This window comes from Notothenia rossii, assembly GCF_949606895.1.
Source record: "Notothenia rossii genome assembly, chromosome: 3".
Taxonomy (NCBI): Eukaryota; Metazoa; Chordata; class Actinopteri; order Perciformes; family Nototheniidae; genus Notothenia; species Notothenia rossii.
This window is the reverse complement of record NC_136901.1, coordinates 5157362-5180908: the sequence shown is the minus strand read 5'-3', so window position 1 is coordinate 5180908 and position 23547 is coordinate 5157362. Positions and strand designations below refer to the sequence as shown.

The 23547-nt window shown below is 39.4% G+C and overlaps 1 protein-coding gene across 2 annotated transcripts; it reads left to right on the top strand.

The window, feature by feature from the left end:
• The first annotated feature begins 1118 nt into the window (after window positions 1–1118).
• Window positions 1119–21093, top strand: cd2 (CD2 molecule). Of its 2 annotated transcripts, none has more exons than XM_079669920.1 (9): window positions 1119–1799; window positions 9371–9452; window positions 14671–14976; window positions 15226–15302; window positions 16474–16666; window positions 16780–16848; window positions 19453–19530; window positions 19777–20009; window positions 20419–21093. In XM_079669920.1, exons 1-9 carry the CDS (start codon window positions 1644–1646, stop codon window positions 20506–20508), a joined length of 1284 nt encoding a protein of 427 aa, XP_079526046.1. In that variant the 5' UTR covers window positions 1119–1643; the 3' UTR covers window positions 20509–21093. The 2 variants fall into 2 exon arrangements, with proteins under 2 accessions (XP_079526046.1, XP_079526047.1); XM_079669921.1 differs by having other exon boundaries at window positions 1713–1838.
• The last annotated feature ends 2454 nt before the right edge of the window (window positions 21094–23547 follow it).

The following is a 23547-nucleotide window of genomic DNA, read 5'->3' as shown; positions in this document are numbered from 1 at the left end:
CCCGCTGTGGCCCAGAAAGCATTGCATCGGCCTTAAAAGGAGACTGTGTGTGTAAACAGGCTGTGTGTAATGCACTCAGTCACAGCAGATATGTGTCTCTCAGCCTCTGCTGTGACATGTGTATTCGTCTAAAGATAAGATGAAACAGCCATCCTCCTTTTGGGGAAGCAGAAAGCAGACCGGTGCTATTAGCAGGAGAATACGATAACACAAGTCTAGACGGAAGAAAAAAGTAAAAACAAATCAAAAATATCAAAAACTGAATACAATGCCAAGTAGACATGCTCTATTTATGACACTTTAGCTGCTCTCCTGTATCCCTCCTGAGAGCGTTATTACCAACAACGGTATCGGTACCTTAAATAAAGTATTCCTGTCTTAGCTAGTCCCAACAATATGGAGCCTGTGGTTATGTTTTTATTATTCATAGGGGAACATCGAGCTGAATTTGTAATTTTTTCAGTCTTAGTGTTGTTGCACCGTAGGAGATTTTTTTTTGAAGGACTTTTTTTTCGTACACTGACCTTTGGCCCTTAACATAATAAAAGGACCATGTATCATGCCCTACTCAAGTTTTGGCTTCCACACCATGTAGAGATGTCCCGATCCGATAACGTGATCGGGGATCGGAGCCGATCACGTGATTTTCAAAAGAACGGGATCGGGAGAAAAAAATCGGGGATCGGGAATCTTTTTTTTTTTTTTTTTTTATAAAATATTTTTATTATTTTATTTAATGTTACAAAACAAAAATGACCATGGTCAAGTCTTAAAGTCATCCTGAGGCCTTAGTTTTGGTTTCAAATTACAGAACATCATGTAAGTGTTGCTTCTTTGGGGCTTGTCTTCATAGACCTGGTTGCTTATTTCTCTCAAATCTGGCAACAGAGTGGGAGCAGTGTCTAATAGTAGCAGTAAGCTAACGAGAGGCTACGTTCAGACTCGGGAATCGGGACAGAGAAAGTGTCAGGAGTTTGGAAGTGTTATAACATTGAAAGTGAAGGCAGTGTAACAGCCAGATGCAATGTTTGCAAGGCGGAGACTTTTAAAAGGAAAGAGAAAGTGCCCCAGAACATTGAAAAGGCCAAAAAAAGAACAGCCAAGATAGCTGAACTCATCGCGTTGGATGACCAGCCGTTATCTGTTACCTTTTTTTTCTCTTAATGCATTTCATAAAGATCGGATCGGGAAAAATCGGTATCAGCAGATTGTCAAAATCAAATGATCGGAATCGGATCGGGAGCAAAAACAGGTGATCGGGACATCCCTCTTTTTTCTGACTTGTGGAAAGAAAATCTCATTTGTCTTTCTTCATATTTCTTCTAAATTCACCCAAATGGCCTCATTTGCATATTTAAAACCCCAATTTCATTAAAAAAAAAAAGAGTGGTTTTAATGTAAGTTATCAGCTGGAGAGGTTTCATGGAGATATCTATTAGTTAACAAAGAGTCAAATATCAAGAAGTGACTTTATTTTGACACAAGAAAAAGGGCAGAAATCCTAAATGTGTGATGAATTTCCAGTGTTATTCAAATGTATGTATATCTGACAGACTCTAAGTGCCTCAATGGTTCATTTTTATCATCTTCCCTCTTCACAAACACACTACTTTTAGACCTAGCTAAGAAATCATTCTTAAAAAATGTCCTGTAAGAAAACAGTTATGCTTTTTTCATCTTGTTTTTTTCTGTCCCAGCAGCGAGCGGTTGGTTCTCTGCAGCCTTACATGGTGAAAAGAGAGGGAGATGCAGAGGGAGAGAAACAGAAAACCAAAGCAGGAGAAACAGACAATCTGCCAGTGAGAGAGAAAGCTTTGGGTAAGGAAAACCAGAGTCATGTAAAATACTTTTCCCTCGTGACACTTTTCACACCACTGACCACACGCTCATGAAAAATGGAACGGATGTTAACAGGATTTTTTGAGACTAGAGCTAAACTTCAGCTTATACTGTACGCTAGGGACATTCAAATCAAATACAAATGTTTAAAAAGAGAAATCACAGAACCCTCTGCTCTAACATGGAGATAAACAACGGAGTCGCCCCTTAATCTCCATTGTTTTGGTTCATTTACACTGAGCAGAATCAGAAGTATTCAAAGGTAGGTCATCTGGTATTTACAAGGGAGGATTTGGCACTGATCTGCTCTGTATCGGAAATACTTTTTAAATTCAGAGTGAAAACAGGCCCTGCACATAAAGAAGTAAGCATTCGTTGGGTTTGTTTCTTCAGGAACTAGGTAGGTGATATTAAAGCTCCCATGTCATGGCCATTTCCACTGATCATAATTCCATTGTTGAGGTCTACTAGAATAGATTTATATTGTGCAACTTTCCAAACTCACTTTGGTTTCTCAAACAGCATCTCTGTAAACTACGTGTATTCACTGAATTTCACTCTCTGCCTTTAACGGCTCGTTGTAGCTCCAGTAGCTCCAGACCCCACCCTCCCTGTGAGCACAGTGTGCTCTGATTGGTCGGGACGTTGTGAATCGCGCTGAGCTCCGTGGAGGTGTGGTTTCCTTGTTTAGCGATACACAGCGAAACACAGCCAAACTCACCCTGAGCACACACAAAGTCACAGCCGAAGTAAAAACAATAAGTGTGGCTTGATATTGAGTAAGAGAAAGGTTGATAAACGCTGTGAGAATGGGTCTGCAGAGAGAATGGGTCTGCAGAGAGAATGGGTCTGCAGAGAGAATGAGTCTGCAGAGAGAATGGGTCTGCAGAGAGAATGGGTCTGCAGAGAGAATGGGTCTGCAGAGAGAATGGGTCTGCAGAGAGAATGGGTCTGCAGAGAGAATTTCGCTGCGATCCCAACTGTCTGTTATCAGCCTGCAGCCAGGGAGGAGAGATCAGCAGAGCTGCATGCACTGAGTGTGTGTGTGAGGGAGTCCGTGGATTGGTCAATTTGGACCAATCAGCGGAGGCTTAACGTAACGGCTCCACGGATTGGCCCATTTGGTTCCGGGTACGGTTGACATCATGCGGTACCCGGAAGAATCAAATGGATAGTGACGTATCTCCAACGAACCAGAAAAGCACGACATTGGACCTTTAAAGGATTCAGAAAAAACAACTAATACATGCGTGAGTTTAAAACAAGTTGCAACCTCAAGGTCTGAAAAGTAAGCCAATGCCGGAAACCTTTTAATTTCTACATCAGTTAATATTTCCCTTTTCCAATCCGTCCTGATTTGTGAAAACTGCTTTGTTTTTCATGCAGATGTAAGGCAGGCCACTAAGTCTAACAATTCTTCCTCTTCACTGTACGATATTAACGCAGGAATGTTTGGCTCTGCATGTTAGCTGTGACAGAAGGAAGTGTTGAGGATATATTGGATTACAAAGACTCCACTAGAGCTGACACTAATATTGGACATGAATTGATTGCATTATTATAACGCCGGCATTCATTATGTCGTTTTGTTGATGGAAGTGTGCTACGCTGTTTGAGAAAGCGGTAGCGATGAATAGAGAGGAATAGGAAGGGCATTTTAGGGGTGAAGAAGGATGGTTTACCCCATCAGCTGTGTTTACTCTGGAGGACTTAGTGCTGCTGTTGGCAGCTTCACACACATTCTCTCTCTCTGTTCTCCAGATATAGCCAGCTATGTGGAGCAGCGTACAACGAGCTTCTCCCCAGAGGCCTCGTCTAAGAGCTGCTTTATCTGATGGGGGCTTTTATAGGAGAGCACCAACGCAGGACACAACAACTCGCTCTGATGACATTCAAGTGGTCTCTTAATGTAATATATAAGATTACATTCAGAGAAATCTAACGTCAGGTGGGTTAAAGCCTTTAAAGGTCCCATGTCATGCTTTTCTGGTTATTACCCGTCCCCTTGTGTGTCATTGTTACGACCCTGGTCGTTATGTGTATTGTGTGTAGAGATTTTTCCCTGTGTGTGTGTGTGTGTGTGTGTGTGTGTGTGTGTGTGTGTGTGTGTGTGTGTGTGTGTGTGTGTGTGTGTGTGTGTGTGTGTGTGTGTGTGTGTGTGTGTGTGTGTGTGTGTGTGTGTGTGTGTGTGTGTGTGTGTGTGTGTGTGTGTGTGTGTGTGTGTGTGTGTGTGTGTGTGTGAGCAAGCAAGCAGGTGGTGCCCGTTAGCTGATTAGCTACCTTCAACAGGCTGATTGGTTTGTATCTGTCCTGTTGAGCTGTGTTCGCACTTTGACCGTGTACCTTGTCAGTCTCTCCTTGTGGGGAGACTGAAGAAAGTAAGCCACTTTACCTGTCTTTGCAGGCACGCTGTATTCTTTACTCAGGAGTGCAAAACCCTTTTTCTTTGGTTAATTCGTTTTCTCCTGTTTAATGTTAGTGTAGGTAAGAGTCTCGTATGTTTATTTTCTTATTTGGTAGGCAAGATTTTGTGTTCAGAGATTTGTTTGCTTTGTGGGTTGTTGCACTTGTTTGGTAAAAAGAAAACTTTGGTAATTAAATGTACCAAACGGCATTCACTGTCTCATTGTTTACGTTCTTGGGAGTGGGAAAAGAGGAGAGTGCACATTTTATGCTGCGCCTAGGTTCCCCTGCATGTAAACGGTCTGCAGAGTCAAAACCCTCAAAGTACATCCTGTAGGGAGTAAAACTCTAACACAGAAAAGACCTCCCCAAAACGCCTCGTTGGAGATACGTCACTGTCCATTTGATTCTTCCGGGTACGCATGATGTCAACCGTACCCGGAACGAAATGGACCAATCCGCAGAGCCGTTATGTTAAGCCCCCGCTGATTGGTCCAAATTGACCAATCCACGGACTTCCTCACACACACACTCAGTGCATGCAGCTCTGCTGATCTCTCCTCCCTGGCTGCAGGCTGATAACAGACAGTTGGGATCTCTCTGCAGACCCATTCTCTCTGCAGACCCATTCTCTCTGCAGACCCATTCTCTCTGCAGACCCATTCTCTCTGCAGACCCATTCTCACAGCGTCTATCAACCTTTCTCTTACTCAATATCAAGCCACACTTATTGTTTTTACTTCGGCTGTGACTTTGTGTGTGCTCAGGGTGAGTTTGGCTGTGTGTCGCTAAACAAGGAAACCACACCTCCATGGAGCTCAACACGATTCACAACGTCCCGACCAATCAGAGCACACTGTGCTCACAGGGAGGGTGGGGGCTGGAGCTACTGGAGCTACAACGAGCCGTTAAAGGCAGAGAGTGAAATTCAGTGAATACACGTAGTTTACAGAGATGCTGTATGAGAAACCAAAGTGAGTTTGGAAAATTGCACAATATAAATCTATTCTAGTAGACCTCAACAATGGAATTATGATCAGTGGAAATGGCCATGACATGGGACCTTTAATGTTGAATAAAACCTGTCCTACTTTCCAATCAGGATAAAACACTCAACCTTAAAGAGATGACTCACCCCCCAAAAATGTTTGTTCTTATGTATTACCTTATACATGTGGAATCTCAGGTGTTATCTCTTATACATTTCACTCAAATAGTCAATTATTGGCAAACACATTTAGTTGTTGTCGTAGTGGATTCAGTACACCCTGTCAGATGTATTCACTTTTCAAATCTCCTGATGTAATCCAGGAAAGGGAATGAATATAAATCAAACATCCTAAATCCAGCACACCTGACCCCGAATGACTCGGACTTAAGCACCACAATAGCTGAGAGTACCCACAGCATGCTCCTGTTGTAACTGTAATCCAGGCATGAGCATCAGACTTGTTCAATAAAACCCACATAAAACAGACGCTCCTCCCAAAATAGAACCTCTCAAATCCGCAGCACCTGACGGCCCACTGTCACGTCTCCAACAGAATCACTCCCACCTAGCGCCTGCACACATCGGCGTTCCCGAGAGATACCCGGCAACAATCAGCCCTCTAAAAATAACTCCGATCCAGTGTACCGGGTTTTTAGGAAACACTTGTCATTCCTCTGGAAATAGAAAATGAACTGGGACCATTTCGCTGTGAGATCAGAGCTACAATTTCTGTACAAAACAATTTAAATACGTCATGATTCTGTTGGGTCCATGTGAGCTTTAGAGATGGGAAGGAGACAGGTAGAGATGAAGGAACATCATTCTGCTTTTTAAACCCGTCAACAAACACCGATGAGTGTGTTAGCTTCCAATTAGCATCACCGTCTGCCTATTGTCCAGCTTTTTTTTTGCCATAATTGAAGTTATTGAAGCTTGTTATATCCGTTAAGAAATATGTGAGCCAATGCAAGTTACTTCTTGCTTAAAAGTGTGTTTATTTACTTAGGGGTCGCTTTAAATGGCCAGGATTTTAGAAATACTGAGGCTAAGGTCATGAGTAGAGTAGTGTGTCTTTTTGTGTACCCTCTTCTCAGATGTTCCCTTTGAAATGAAATATGTGGCCAGCGAAGTATCTCGTCCCTCAGGAGACACATTTCCATTGATTTAGTCAAGTTCAAATATCTGATTGGCTCCGGTTATTAAGAGCATTCTGATGAACCACTGTGATTGGTTGTTGAGGTTAACACGGAGCGTTGTGATTGGACGCTGAGGTATCTTAAAGGGTTTTGTTGGATCACAGCAGTGGAAACATATTTGCTCTATTTATAAAAAGCCCATTTAACAGAAGAGGGTCATCTGTTTCCTGTGATGAACTCCATCTCAACATCTGACCTGTTTCCTTCTTCCTTCAAGTTGTTTTGGAGAGCACCGTCAAAAGAAATTAAGTTTTACAACCCGGTAAAGTTTGTAAAAGCAGTACACTCAAAATAAACTGGAAACAAATCCAACCAGAAGCTGCTTTCATCTATTTTTTATAAAGAAATTAATTAATAATGAACAAAATACAGTGGTTTTTATTCCTTACTAGCGTAGAAGTTCAAATAATTACACAAAAAAATCAGTTTTACAAAGTTCATCATACTTTAATATGCAGTTTACACAGTCTTTTAAATGTATTAATTTATATTCAATCTCATAATAACGACTCACAATAACTTAATATATGAAGTGCACTTTTCATGCAGGATATCCAGCTTAAAAAATAAATAATGCTACACATTTAATCAGACAATCCAAAGGCAGTGTATGCTAAAATATATTAATGAAATAACAAACCTGTGTGTGTGTTAAATACATTAAATAAATTGATGTATAAGAGTCAGAAATGCAAGAAAGTGTCTGTGAAGGAGGAAAGGATCTGTATTTTTCTTTATGCATCGCGTTGTGTGCAATTGAATTGAACTAATTGTCATGTATTGGTTTTAAAGTACCTGCACATGCAGCGTAATAGTGACCCCCTGTGGATGACAGCAGGTAACACTAAGTATCACTGTCTACCCAGATGTGTGTTTGCGTTGCTTCACACTCACCATTATGTGTTAAGAAGTCTGTTTATAGCTTGTTCTGCTCATCTTTAGTGGAACAACCACACTGTTATAGTACCCCTTATTAAGGTGTTTCCTTCACAGTAAACAGAGTTGGGTGTGTGTGACTGTGACACTTCAATGTGTGTGTGTGACTGTGACACTTCAATGTGTGTGTGACAGACTCAATGTGTGTGTGTTTGCTTGTGGACAGCATATGAATAGATGTTAATAATGATCAGATTTTAATTTAAAACAAGTTAAATATCTGAGTTTAGGAAGTACCAACACTATCGTATGCTAAAAACAGAATAATCACATGAGTCATAACCCAACTTAAAATAAATGTAGGCTTCCTTCTCTTGGCAGTGAGAGATAAGATACAGAGGAATGATTCGATTTGTCCATTTTGTCGCGAAAAACCATAATCTGATTACAAGTAATGGCTCCGGAGTTTGACATCGTCTTCATCCCTGCAGTATTTCAACCTTAAAATATAAATGTTTTAAGATGTTAAGAAGACATGCTTTAAGTGTGAATAAGCGAGAGTAGGTAATATTTGATTTGCTATACCTGGCTACACAGTGTCATAAACTAACTTAATACACCTGAATGAGCAACCAGGGTTCTTCGATGTCCGAATCTGAAAGCAAAATAGGAATGAAGTAGCACAAGGATGTGAAACTTGATTATTAGGCATCTCTACTTCCCAGAAGTCACTCCTGGTCTGAGAAACAAACAGCTCCAGTTAATTTCTGCTTTCTTTCGTACGCACTGAAGCTACAGTAGAGTAAATCAAGTTTAAAATGGTACATGTTTTCCCTTTGTGGTACTGCTGAAGTGTGTATTCATCCGCAGCTAGTCCCTAACAAAAGTACTTATTTCTCCTGTTTGACCTACTTTAATATCTTATGAACGAATAACAGTTCACCTTTTTAGAATTGATTTCATCTAAAATGTCCCTTTTTCCCGAGAGTTTCCTAACATTTACTCGATCCAAAAGCTACCTTTACTTTTCTAAAGAATGACTGAAACCAGCGCTGTGAAATGCAGAGAAATGTTTAGCTCAGAGATGGTGTTTGTGATATGAAACCACAACTCAACAACCTGTTTCTCCTGCAGCAACACAAAGGAGGGAAACGAGGGCACGCCAGCTCTACCAAATATCTACCTGACGTACCTTAAAGTGAAAGTCAACACAAACATTTCTATTAATAAACTAATTGCACAAACATATAAGTACAAATGTGTGTTCCTGCTTGCAATTTGTACCGAGATGTCTTCACTTTATCAGCTGAGTACCAAAGCTTCCTGAAGTAACTCATTCTTGCTCATAATCTATCATTTATTTCCTGTTATGGTGGACTTTGTTCCACTTTGGGTTTGTTAGCAATGTTGTTACGTCTCCCTTACCTTTCAAAAATCTCTTTGACACAACAGCTGTGCATCTGTATTTAAAAGCTATTAAAAAACTGAGCATGTTCCCTCTAGAAGTGACATTAGTCTGCTTTACAGCCCTATACAATATACCTCATTTTAGACACTCCTAACTCTACAAACTCTTTGATTGTATGAAATGAATAGAATTATGTAAATATCTTTTAATGAGTGAGGATAGTTGTGATTTAAGAAAGGCAGTTTACAGGTTAATAATGCCAGTTTTTAAGCTGGTAAAGAACTTCCTCAACACAAAAAGAGTTTCCAACTGGAGGTCAGCTAAAATGTATATTTAGTGGTTTTCGATTTAATGTATATTGTACTATCTTTAACTACAATTTAGTGTCTCTGTTTCCTCTGAATATGATGATACGTTTCTTCTTTGACTGAAATGTCACAATGAGGGCCTCTTGGATCACTTCCTTTAGAAACCATGAACACACAATCACACACACACACACACACACACACACACACACACACACACACACACACACACACACACACACACACACACACACACACACACACACACGCCCACTCATAAAGGAGGGTATCTCACTGCTGTTACAGGAAATAACCTTGATAATGGAAAGCGGCTGTTTCTCTATGTTAGATGATGATGAAGATGGCGAGGAAGATGTCTGCTGCCTCCGTCTCTCTGCTCCTGCTCTGCTGCTACGCCTTCTCCTCCACAGGTAACTAATTAACAATTACCTCCTTACAAAGTATCATTTCTAATTTAAAGTTAAAACATGGGTCTTTTGGAGGATTCTCTTTAGCAACAGGCTTCAAATTGCACTTCCTGTCCCAGCTCTGGATCTTAAAGGATATATACAAAATATTAAAAGCAGAAATTTACTTTAAAGAATCTTAGTTTAGCTTCTGGACATCTGTCTCGTTACCTTCTTATTTCTGCTATAGTTTGATCATGCTGCATTGTTTTATACTTCCTAATTTGCTTCACAAAAAAAACGTTAACAAATTCAATAAACTAGATTCAAACTAAAGGGTACATTTTCTACTTTTCTAAGTCAGTACGTATGAAGTTTATAGATTTCTTTGGCACAAATTGTACCTCCTAATGCGTTTATTCAGCTGTAGCTAAAGGCACTGACATTGAATGACGTGAAATCAATTAAATGAAATGTTAAGGATTATTTAATAATTGGTTAATTTACTAATTCTTCTCTTAAAAGAACAATGAAAATAGTGAAAAATGTCCATCCTAGTTAATCAAATGTTAAAGGAATTTGTTTCAATTAGTTGTTTTTATCATTAAAACTCACCTGTTCACCTTTGACCCCTAACCCATCACAGTCCCCCTGCTTCCACTCCTACTGATATTTATCTAATTGTTTTATTTTATTATCTGCCCCTTTTGTTTGTTTGTTTGTTTGTTTGTTCAACATGTAAAGCGGCCTTGGGTCCCTTGAAAGGCGTTATACAAATGCATTTTCTTACATTTTTTCCTGAAGATTAGGTGAGCAGGTAATGGATTCAATGTTCTGTTGATAGATTAATCAATGCAGATCATATAGTACACACATCCTTTACTCAAGTAGAAGTACAGATACTCGTGTTTAAAATTAGAAGTACTGACTAAACTTCATTACTCAAGTGAAAGTAAAGAGGCTTTGAAATGTACTTCAGTAAAAAGTACCCATAACTAGCAGCTGTTTTAAAGAGTACCTGACCTCCCTTTATATTAATAGAACAATAATGTCATTGTTAGCTAATGAATGTTTCCATGCTGAACAACGGCAACATGACAACGTTTTCATTGGTCCCTCTTCTTTACAGAAGACCAGGAAATGATGGATACACGGATCGTGTTCAAATCAATAGGCACGCAATGACTCTAAATAATAATGATCACGCCACCAAACACACATTCAGACTAAAGGAACCAGCCTGTTTGGGAAATGAGAGAAGTAGAAAGTACAGGTATTTGAGTTCAACATGTAAGAAGTAGAAAGTACAGGTATTTGAGTTCAACATGTGAGAAGTAGAAAGTACAGGTATTTGGGTTCAACATGTAAGAAGTAGAAAGTACAGGTATTTGTGTTCAACATGTGAGAAGTAGAAAGTACAGGTATTTGTGTTCAACATGTGAGAAGTAGAAAGTACAGGTATTTGTGTTCAACATGTGAGAAGTAGAAAGTACAGGTATTTGGGTTCAACATGTAAGAAGTAGAAAGTACAGGTATTTGTGTTCAACATGTGAGAAGTAGAAAGTACAGGTATTTGTGTTCAACATGTGAGAAGTAGAAAGTACAGGTATTTGTGTTCAACATGTGAGAAGTAGAAAGTACAGGTATTTGTGTTCAACATGTAAGAAGTAGAAAGTACAGGTATTTGTGTTCAACAATATGTAAGAAGTAGAAAATACAGGTATTTGTGTTCAACATGTAAGAAGTAGAAAGTACAGGTATTTGGGTTCAAAATGTAAGAATTCAAAGTAAAAAGTCGTCGTGGAGTAAAGTACTGATACCAGGAAAACGTACTTAAGTACAGCAACGAAGTATTCGTACTCCACTACTTCCCACCTCTGAACACAGGTTGCTCTGCATGCATACGTCTAGATGTGCACTGACTTCACCTGTTAGATCATAATTATCTCTATCTGTAGCTGTGGTGTGTTTTGATTGCGAGTTGAAACCTTTGACAGAAGTATATCAGGTAGACAAAAGAAGCGGCGTCGCAGCAGATGTGGTCGCGACGGCCTGAACGAGGTTACAGAGGAAACAGGAAGCAGAGCGAGGCGCGCTTCAGTGCGGCAGAGAAATACAATACGACTTATCAGCTGAGTGTATAGGGGAAGAATACAGGAACATAATGGGGGTAAAATGACATCAGTGCTGCCTTTTTTATTATAAAACCTTTCGGGTTTTTCCATTCAAACACACTGAAATTAGAGCGCGTAAAAAACGCGTTGTGAAATTCAATAGATTCTCAGCTAAGCAAACGATTTAATAAACCATTTTTTAAAACACTTTGAGCTGATGCACATGATTTGGATTGGAGGATTTTATTGGTATGCATTTTTTAAATGTCAAAAAGTCAAATGCTGGTGTTCTGCAGTTTCACATTTGCAGCCGAGGTGTGAAGCCTGCATGCTTCTGTGGTTTGAGAGAAAGGAAGGTAATCTTTTTTTTTAAACATCGTTCCCTACTCCTCTTCAATTACTTATGCTATCACAGCTTTGATAACTGTTTTATATAGCAGGTGTATAGTCAGGTTTAATAATAGTTGTGGTACTTTTCTGTCCGCCACAACTGGAGCACAACAAGAGGCTCAACACCACAACTACATAAAAATAAAAAATAAACGTTGGTGTTCCACTTTGAGATATGAACTCATTTTCATTTCACAACACTGCATCGTTTAACTTGCTCCGAGTTTGATGGAAAAACAACAATATTTAACCTTTCTCATTGAGCTTTGGATGATTGCAGACTGTTTGATTTGATTTTCAGATGTACTTTGACAGAGAAGGGGGACCTTGTGATTCTTTAAAGACCCCCCCATGCCCTTTTTCTGTACTCTCCTGTGTTTCTGCGTACACTTTCCAACGGCAATGCTGATGTTATTACATTACATGTCACTTGTTAGACGCTTTCATCCAAAGCGACTTACATACTCAACACTGTGGGCGATCCCCACAGGAGCAATTTGGGGTGAAGTGTCTTCAGAGACACAACGACATGCTGACTGCAGTGGGGTTTGACCATACTTGTCAACCCTCCCGATTTTCGCTGGAGACTCCCGATTTCATAGCACCTCTCCCGGTTTCCTCCCTGGGTCATATTTCTCCCGCATTTCTTCCGGTTTCTGAAAATATCAGATTTGACTGTTTCCACTCGGACTTTACTACAGCTACACCATTGTTTGGTTTCTATGGTAACGCCTCTCTTTAGTAGCGTGCAACTGAACGTCTGAGTCGTCGTCGTCGTCGTCGTCGTCCCCCCCCATTTTGCATTTTGAAATGCTCCCGATTACTGAGGTCTCAAGATTGGCAAGCATGGGTTTGACCCTGATCCCAACGCCAACGCACAACCCACTGCGCCACACACCTCCCATGTTATGTCGTTTTGGCTCGAACACTTTTATCGGAAAAGACTTAAGTTCACTCGTCATCACTTTCTTACCGAACAGAAATTGCCAGTTTTGAGCATCAAAGTTGATTTAATCCAAAAAGCTGAACCCCGATGAATGATTTTATTCATTTGGAGGGTTTTTGGGGGGTTTAAAACATGATGACAGTAGAAGTTAAACTCCGAAAACGTCAATTGAAGCTTCAAATGTAGAAATGAAATGACATTCGGTACAGCCTTCATTTCCTTTGTAATGATTCATTAAACCCATTTTGACTCCAAACTCAAATAATGCGATTTCTAAAGAAGGCTCTAATACGTTATTTAAAGGAAAATATTAATGTTTGAATTTATTAGATGATGATGATGACTCATGAAACCATTTCCTGTGGGTAGCCTTCACAGAAAAGGAAACCCTATCAAAGCGACATTGCAAATAAAGAGTTCAAGCCCATTTCTACACCCCTTTAATACAGAAAATTTATTATTTTGAATATGAAACAATACAGTATAAATAATATATATTTAATTTCGTGAAAGTGAAGTTTAAGCAGACGTTATATTAGAGCGCGTGTTTTGCTGTGCGTGGCTTCCTTGCAGATTGCGGTCTGCTCAGAGACAACAGGATACAAATCACACGTATGAGGCAGAGTTTCATGCTACGGTTTCACATTTAATGGTTTGTGTGAAATGTGCAGGAGGGTGAGGAACACGCAGGTTCGAAAATAATGAAGATAAAGGCTTTGACAGCTATATTTTGTAGAATGGTAGACGTTAGGTGAGCTTCAAAAAGGAGCTTCATTGCTGCTCACACACGATGTTGTGGTCGAAGTTTAATCCACATCTGACTCCACGTCTCCACGCTTCAATGTTCAAAAAGCTCTTTATTTCTCTCATATTGCCCGTGCTGCATCACCTCTTTTCACCCTCTGTCTGAAACCAGAGCCCAGTCTAGTACAATGTGTTGGAGCGCAACAGAAGCGTTCAATGGAGGCGTTTCAGGCAGGGGACATGCACAGAAATCCCTCTAGCACACTACAGGAGAGGGAGAACCCAGAAAGTATTATATGGCCTCTTTAATATGGAAGATAATAAGCTGTACAATAAATACATATTTCTGTTGCATTTAAGCTAGGGCTGCACGATATTGAAAAAAACTGACATTGCGATATATCTTTTCTCCTGCGATATATTGCGTTTTTTTTAACTATATTTAACCGTATGAAGGATTTTAGTCACGGACGTCTGGATCTTAACTGGTTGACTCATCATACCTTAAGTCATGATCTAACATGTCATGATAATGCAGGTTGCTTACCCTCAAATAAGGGGGTTCATCTGTGACTGAAGAAGAGTGGGGTCTAGAAGGGATCCAAGAGATTAAACATTAAACTATAGGAAGCTTCATTATCACATTAGGGAATTAACATACGTGACCAAATAGGTCATTTCGCTTTTTATTCCACAATTAAAACCTTTTTTGTGCAAATAGCAGCAAAGTAGTGGACATCTTTTAAACAACATTATACAAATAAAATGAAGAACAGCTATACACCAGCTCCTGTCGAACGCCCTAAAATTTTTTTTTTTAAATCGCACGTCCCCGCGATGTGAATATCGCGCATATCGCGGTTATCGCCATGACACGGTATATCGTTCAGCCCTAATTTAAACCACCCTTCAGCCACCAGAGGGCCTGAGTGAGGCTTTTGAAAAGATCAGAATCCCAGAATGCTGCATTTGAGTTCTCATGTGATTGATTGAAGCATTTTACAAATCTGGTTCTTTGTGTTTCCTCACCTTTCTTTCCGTCCCAAAGATTCCAAGGATCCGTGTGACCTATACGCTGCGACGGGCGACAACGTCAATGTGCCTCTGGGGCCGGGCCACACACTGAACGACGCAGAGCGCTTGAAATGGATGTACAACAACAATCAGATTATATTTAGTCGGATTTCGAAAACCACAATAGTCCAAGGGGAAAAGGAAGACATTCATGAAAACGGATCCTTGTGGCTGAAGAGTGTGACAGTGAGCAAAAAAGGGGCGTACAAGCCTGAGGTTCTGGATACAAGTGGAAAGAAAATTGGAACGGAATTGAAAACCACAATTTTATGTGTATTGGGTGAGTAATAACCAAATGTATTTAAGTGTTTCTTGATACACTGGATGTGTCAAAACAAACACCAACTGTTTAAAATGTGTATTATTTATCCAAACTGTACCTTTAAAGTGAAAGAAAAGATCATTTGGTTTCATTTCCTATCATATGTTCAGTTCACTACATCTTATCTCAATGTTTCTGTGAATGCAAAGTGTTTTTTTTAATCCAAAAAGGCTTTATCCTGATGTTTGTTCTGATTCATCTCCTCAGAACGCGTGCCGAAGCCTTCAGTGAGCTTTAAATGTGAAAAAGCCTCCGTCATATTTACCTGCAACGTCGCTAAGAAGGTAAGAACAAAAGTACATTTCATTCATTATTTAAGTTAGGAAAGAAACAAGAGCCAAATCAAAAAAAAATTAAGCTGGTTCTGGCCGCTGTTGACAAACCATTATCCTAAATCACAACTTTAGTGTTAGCTCGTAGCATTAGCTGAATCTGAGGCATTATAGGTCAATGCTAAACCTGCATAAATACTTACTGAAAGAAAGTTTAGAAGTTGTTCTTTGTTCCACACACTCAAAAAGTTTGCTTATCTGACCATTTAAATTAACTAAGTTTAAAGATCCCATTTCATGCTTTTCTGGTTATTACCTGTCTATGTGTGTGTGCTCTGGCTAAGCTCTGCGGGGTCTCGCTGTCTCGCAGACCCCACGCAACAACCAGGAAACGACACCAGTAATCCAGCTCACACTCTCCGCTCCTCGAGCCTCAAAGGGACGGAGAAGCGAGCCCCTCAACGTCCCGCCAACACGGCACCCAGACCCCACGCAGCATTCTCATCCGTTTGTCATTACTGGTGTCATTTCCTGGTTGCTAACAAACGCCATGGTAACACATAATCACTGATGTTCAGCTGTAACGGTGGTGGACTGATCAGAACAGAGTGGGCGAGCTGACCAATCAGAGCACAGTGGGCTCACAGGGAGGGGGGGTGGCTCCAACAAGCCGTTTAGGGCAGAGAGTGAATACACATACTATACAGAGGTGCTGTTTGAGAAACCAATGTGAGTTTGGAACATTGCACAATATATATTTATTCTAGTCGACCTCAACAATGGAATTATGATCAGTAGAAATGGCCGACATGGGACCTTTAATGTCAGCTGATGGATGTTTGCAGAGACCATCTTATCTGAAATGTGGTTAGGGTCTTTTCTGTCAAGCTACTATGATATTTCCAAAGTCACTCAACTTTTCATTTTATTTTATTCTTCAATTTAATTTTATTACATTTGTTGTTGTTTAATTCAGTTAATTTGTATTTACTTTATCTAATTTTATTTTTATTTTATTCTATTCCATTTCGTCTAGTCTTTTTCATTCTATTCTATTTTTGAGCTCTTTAAATGGCCAGTAGGAATTTGTGTGCTATATAACTAAAGTTGGATTGGATTCCAGTTTCACCTGAAGCTCCAGGTGTTCTCTAATCTCTCCGTTTCTCCACATGTATCTACCCAGAAACCCGGTGATCTCAAGGTGGAGTGGCTAAAGAACGACAAGGTGGAGGCAAAGCCCAAAGGTGGGAAAGGGTCTGGATGGGAACTGACTAAAGAAGCCAAACAGGTGAAATCAGACTCCTTCAGGTGCAGCGTCTCCAACCGAGTCAGCGCGATGAACAGCGACGCTGTGACGCAGACCTGCGAGAAGGACTGTGAGTATCAAACACATCGGATTCACTCTCAGGAGAATTTAGAAACACGTTTCAGACATTTCCCACCCAGTTTTCACTTCTCAATGTGTTTCTGCTCCTCTTTCTCCCTCAAGTTTGGATGGAGGAAATAAATATATTAGGAACAAATATTTATATCTGGATTATCATGGCCGGTGGAGGAGGTACGTGTTTTTTACCAGACTATATATACTAATACATCTTTTTACCAGACGATATATACTAATACATCTTATCTATATATCGAATACACATTTTTACCAGACTATATAAACTAATACGTCTTTTTACCAAACTATATATACTAATACACATTTTTACCAGACTATATAAACTAATACATCTTTTTACCAAACTATATATACTAATACATCTTTTTACCAAACTATATATACTAATACATCTTATCTATATATCGAATACACATTTTTACCAGACTATATAAACTAATACGTCTTTTTACCAGACTATATATACTAATACATCTTTTTACCAGACTATATAAACTAATACGTCTTTTTACCAGACTATATAAACTAATACATCTTTTTACCAAACTATATATACTAATACATCTTTTTACCAGACTATATATACTAATACATCTTTTTACCAAACTATATATACTAATACATCTTTTTACCAAACTATATATACTAATACATCTTTTTACCAGACTATATATACTAACACCTCTTTTTACCAGACTATATATACTAATACATCTTTTTACCAGACTATATATACTAATACATCTTTTTACCAAACTATATATACTAATACATCTTTTTACCAAACTATATATACTAATACATCTTTTTACCAAACTATATATACTAATACATCTTTTTACCAAACTATATATACTAATACATCTTTTTACCAAACTATATATACTAATACATCTTTTTACCAAACTATATATACTAATACATCTTTTTACCAGACTATATATACTAATACATCTTTTTACCAAACTATATATACTAATACATCTTTTTACCAAACTATATATACTAATACATCTTTTTACCAAACTATATATACTAATACATCTTTTTACCAAACTATATATACTAATACATCTTTTTACCAGACTATATATACTAATACATCTTTTTACCAAACTATATATACTAATACATCTTTTTACCAGACTATATATACTAACACCTCTTTTTACCAGACTATATATACTAATACATCTTATCTATATATTGAATACACATTTTTACCAGACTATATATACTAATACATCTTTTTACCAGACTATATATACTAATACCTCTTTTTACCAGACTATATATACTAATACATCTTATCTATATATTGAATACACATTTTTACCAGACTATATATACTAATACATCTTTTTACCAAACTATATATACTAATACATCTTATCTATATATCGAATACACATTTTTACCAGACTATATATACTAACACATCTTTTTACCAGACTATATATACTAATACCTCTTTTTACCAGACTATATATACTAATACATCTTTTTACCAGACTATATATACTAACACCTCTTTTTACCAGACTATATATACTAATACATCTTATCTATATATTGAATACACATTTTTACCAGACTATATATACTAATACATCTTATCTATATATTGAATACACATTTTTACCAGACTATATATACTAATACATCTTTTTACCAGACTATATATACTAATACATCTTAACTATTACCTATTATGCCAGACAGACAAGTAAATATAGAGAATATTTGAATTTTAAGTGCCAGATAATATCACTGCAGTATTTTTATATATATTTTGTCAAAACTCTTGAATGCAGTTCTTTATTTATGTGTGTGTAAATTGATCAATAAAATAAATCTGGGCGGCATAGAAATCACAGACGGCTAATATGTGAACTTTATTGATGAATTCTTGCCTATCGAGCAGGGTTGACTTGATCTTAACAATAATGTAAATACAGTAAATGTCCTCCATGTGTTTATATGCAGAAAAGGAACCATACCATATGTTTTATTTATCTGTGAAACCACCATGCAATGTCAGAAGCATATCTTTTATACTCTGCTTTTTAATCTACAAATGTTGATTTAAACCGGATGCATTTGAAAATAAATGGTGTCAATTCAATCCAGGAAGATGTGTGTGTGTGTGTGTGTGTGTGTGTGTGTGTGTGTGTGTGTGTGTGTGTGTGTGTGTGTGTGTGTGTGTGTGTGTGTGTGTGTGTGTGTGTGTGTGTGTGTGTGTGTGTGTGTGTGTGTGTGTGTGTGTGTGTGTGTGTGTGTGTGTGTGTGTGTGTGTGTGTGTGTGTGTGTGTGTGTGTGTGTGTGTGTGAGAGAGAGCGTTTGAAAGTGTGTCATCCTGCGTCTGTTCTGCTTAAAATGTGTTTGTGGTTTTGATACATCTTATCTATATATCAAATACACATTTTTACCAGACTATATATACTAATACATCTTATCTATATATCGAATACATCTTTTTGCCAGACTATATATACTAATACATCTTATCTATATATCGAATACACATTTTTACCAGACTATATATACTAATACATATTTACTAAATATACTAAAACATCTTTTTGCCAGGCGTTTTATACCAATATACTTTATGTACTAATATATGTTTTTATCAGACTTTATAAACTGAAATATCCCATGGAAATAAGTGGAACATAAAAAAGAAAGCCACTGTAACTAGGCCTATGCTACATTTCTGATGGAAAGCATTATATTAATATGATATTATCCCCTCAGGACTTGTGCTGTTGCTGATAATCCTGGTGATTATTTGCTGCGTCTGCACCAAATGGAAGAATCGCAGGCGACGGCATGGTGGGTTTCTTACAATTTGTATTATGTTTGTATTTGTATAGGTTATAGGGCAGTCTATTATAGTATATTCTAATGTATTCTCTATATTTTTATATTGTGAGCTCTGTAAATACTCTATAGACACACACTGTTCTATTTGTAATTATCTATGTCTTTAAATATAAACACTCAAAATATATAGTTTTGTTTGAATTAAGAAGCAAAAAAAGGCAATTTAGACTTCACAATACATTTTTCACTCAACAGAGATGCGTTTGGAGTGGACCAAAAAAGATCTGCATGACCATCAACATGCACAGACTCCCCCCGACGACCATCCTCCTCTTCCTCCTCCTCATAATCATCCTCCTCCTCAGCAGCAGCAGCAGCAGCCGGCGGGACACACGGGGCCCAGAAAGCATCGCTCCAAACGAGACCCCCAGCAGCAACCCAGAGTCCCTGAAGGACATCCGGAGCCCATCCCCCGCAAAGCCGCTCAGGTGGGGGGAGGGGTGTGTGTGTGTGTGTGTGTGTGTGTGTGTGTGTGTGTGTGTGTGTGTGTGTGTGTGTGTGTGTGTGTGTGTGTGTGTGTGTGTGTGTGTGTGTGTGTGTGTGTGTGTGTGTGTGTGTGTGTGTGTGTGTGTGTGTGTGTGTGTGTGTGTGTGTGTGTGTGTGTGTGTGTGTGTGTGTGTGTGTGTGTGTGTGTGTGTGTGTGTGTGTGTGTGGCCATGATGGTTCATTTAACAGCTATCCCCATGACTTACTAATGTTTTAGACCTGATGCCAGACAGCAGCAGCAGACAGAACAGTTTGTGGCTGGGGTGGTGGGGGTCTTTGTAGATGTGTCCTCAACACCGTGTGTGAACATCAGAATCTGTTCTTATCCGACTCCTCTCTTTTCTTCCTCAGGTGCCCAGACCAGCTGAGGCAGTGGATGAAGAGCAGCCTCCTCCTCTTCCTCAGCCCCGGAAGAAAGGTCCCAGAGCTCAGAGGGTGTGACATCCCTCCTCTTCGTCAGGGGTTCACCTGCTCTCTTCTACAGAGGTGTATCAGGGCCGTGTCGGTCATGGAAATAAACATTATTCTAAAGATTAAAATGACCTTTTTCCAAAATTAAAACGGTCATTTTACAGGAAAAAACGGACAATTTTTCGAGAAAAACACTTGGATATTATCTTTGAATAAAATCAGGCAGTTTCAGGTAAAGAAATTTTTTTTAAAATGTAAAAGTTGTGGGATTTCGTCAAGAATCCACCGCTGGCCACGCATCAGAATAATCAATGAGAAAAAGTTAATTTCCCACATATTTTTGGTACATTTGTGACTCTTTTTTAAAACTATATTTTGAATGAATAATCCACTTCTGAGAGGTCTACCTCTAAAAGTTACCTGCTGGCTCTGTAATGTGCTGTTTACCTATTATGCCAGACAGATAAGTAAATATAGAGAATATTTGTATTTTAAGTGCCAGATAATATCACTGCAGTATTTTTATACATATTTTGTCAAAACTCTTGATTGCAGTTCTTTATTTATGTGTGTGTAAATTGATTGATAAAATAAATCTGGGCGGCATAGAAATCACAGACGGCTAATATGTGAACTTTATTGATGAATTCTTGCTTATCGAGCAGGGTTGACTTGATCTTAACAATAATGTAAATACAGTAAATGTCCTCCATGTGTTTATATGCAGAAAAGGAACCATACCATGTGTTTTATTTATCTGTGAATAAGCATATATTTTATACTCTGCTTTTTAATCTCCAAATGTTGATTTAAACCGGATGCATTTGAAAATAAATGGTGTCAATTCAATCCAGGAAGATATGAGCGCGGTGTGTGTGTGTGTGTGTGTGTGTGTGTGTGTGTGTGTGTGTGTGTGTGTGTGTGTGTGTGTGTGTGTGTGTGTGTGTGTGTGTGTGTGTGTGTGTGTGTGTGTGTGTGTGTGTGTGTGTGTGTGTGTGTGTGTGTGTGTGTGTGTGTGTGTGTGTGTGTAAGCGTGTCATCCTGCGTCTGTTCTGCTTAAAATGTGTTTGTGGTTTTGACTGTTTTAGGCTCCTGCAAACTGCAAGATCATTACGATGTCCTTTATTCTCCTCTTCCTCATTATTTAATTATTTAGTTGTTGCTGTGTTTTCACACCCGCCCTGTGCGGCTGTTGTTTTATTTTCACACCGACCATCCCATCTTTATTTAACAATGATGAGAAATTATTTTAAGTTCTTAAAAGATGAATTGAATATACCCAATTTACAACAATACACCCATTTTCTAGAACTGTTGTAATTCTTACTCAATTTCTTCTCCAGTCCATTCAACAATATTTGTTAATTTAAATACTAACACACGAGATGAAAATGTATTCTATGTTAATAAACGCAAAGCACCATCTAACACATAACGTGCATACAATTATCACCTGGACTTCCAACGCCAATATGTCTTCACAGTACAATGTGTGTCCTCTGTTAGTGATATACTGATTTATTTTTCTTTGACCCTCCTGCAGTAGTAATACTTCCTAAGTCAACATTTTATTTCAATTAAGATTTGTTTTGAATGACTTGTGACATGAACATTCTTTCCATCCATCCATCCATCCTTCTTCTCCCGCTTATCCGTGGTTGGGTCTCGGAGGTATCAGTTCCAGCAGAGAGCCCCAAACTTTATTTTCCCTGGCCACATCAACCAGCTCTGACTGGGGGTCCCAAGGCGCCCCCAGGCCAGCGAAGAGATATAATCCCTCCACCTGGTCCTAGGTCTACCCCTTGGTCTCCTCCCAGCTGGACGTGCCTGGAACACCTCCCTAGGGAGGCGCCCAGGTGGCATCCTAACTAGGTGCCCGAACCACCTCAACTGGCTCCTTTCGACGCGAAGGAGGAGCGGTTCAACTCCGAGTTCCTCCCGGATGACCGAACTTCTCACCTTATCCCTAAGGGAGACACCAGCCACCCTACGGAGAAAACCCATCTCGGCCGCTTGTACCCGCGATCTCGTTCTTTCGGTCATGACCCATCCTTCATGACCATAGGTGAGGGTAGGAACGAAAATGACCCGGTAGACAGAGAGCTTTGCCTTCTGGCTCAGCTCCCTTTTCGTCACAACGGTGCGGTAAAGAGACTGCAGTACCGCTCCCGCTGCTCCGATTCTCCGACCCATCTCACGCTCCATTGTTCCCTCACTCGAGAACAAGACCCCGAGATACTTGAACTCCTTCACTTGGGGTAAGGACTCATTCCCTACTTGGAGTGGACAGTCCATCGGTTTCCTGCTGAGAACCATGGCCTCAGATTTGGAGGTGCTGATCCTCATCCCAGCCGCTTCACACTCGGTTGCGAACCGATCCAGTGAGTGCTGAAGGTCGCAGACCGATGAAGCCATCAGAACCACATCATCTGCAAAAAGCTGTGGTGCAATCCTTAGTCCACCGAACTGCAGACCCCCTCCCCCACGACTACGCCTCGAAATCCGAACCATGTATATTACAAACAGGATTGGTGACAAAGCGCAGCCCTGGCGGAGGCCAACCCTCACCTGAAATGGGTCCGACTTAGGCCTACTGCCGAGGACCCGGACACAGCTCTCGCTTTGGGAGTACAGAGATTGGATGGCCCGGAGTAGAGACCCCCTTACCCCATACTCCCGCAGCACCTCCCACAGTGACTCCCTGGGAACCCGGTCATACGCCTTCTTCAAGTCTACAAAACACATGTAGACTGGATGAGCGTACTCCCAGGCCCCCTCCAGGATCCTTGCGAGAGTAAAAAGCTGATCCGTCGTTCCACGACCAGGACGGAATCCGCATTGTTCCTCCTCAATCTGAGGTTCGACAATCTTTTAAATCTATTAAATGCTAACATTTAGAAACATCCACCAAACATCATACATTTTTTTTACATGTGTATTTTTAGTGATAAAGACAGAAGAAATTGTACATTTTCTGATTTTCTTTCAGTTTGTGTTCGTGCTTTAACTCAGTGTGTCCACTAGATGGTGCTGTAGACACACGGGTCGATTGGTAGTCAAGCTTAGATG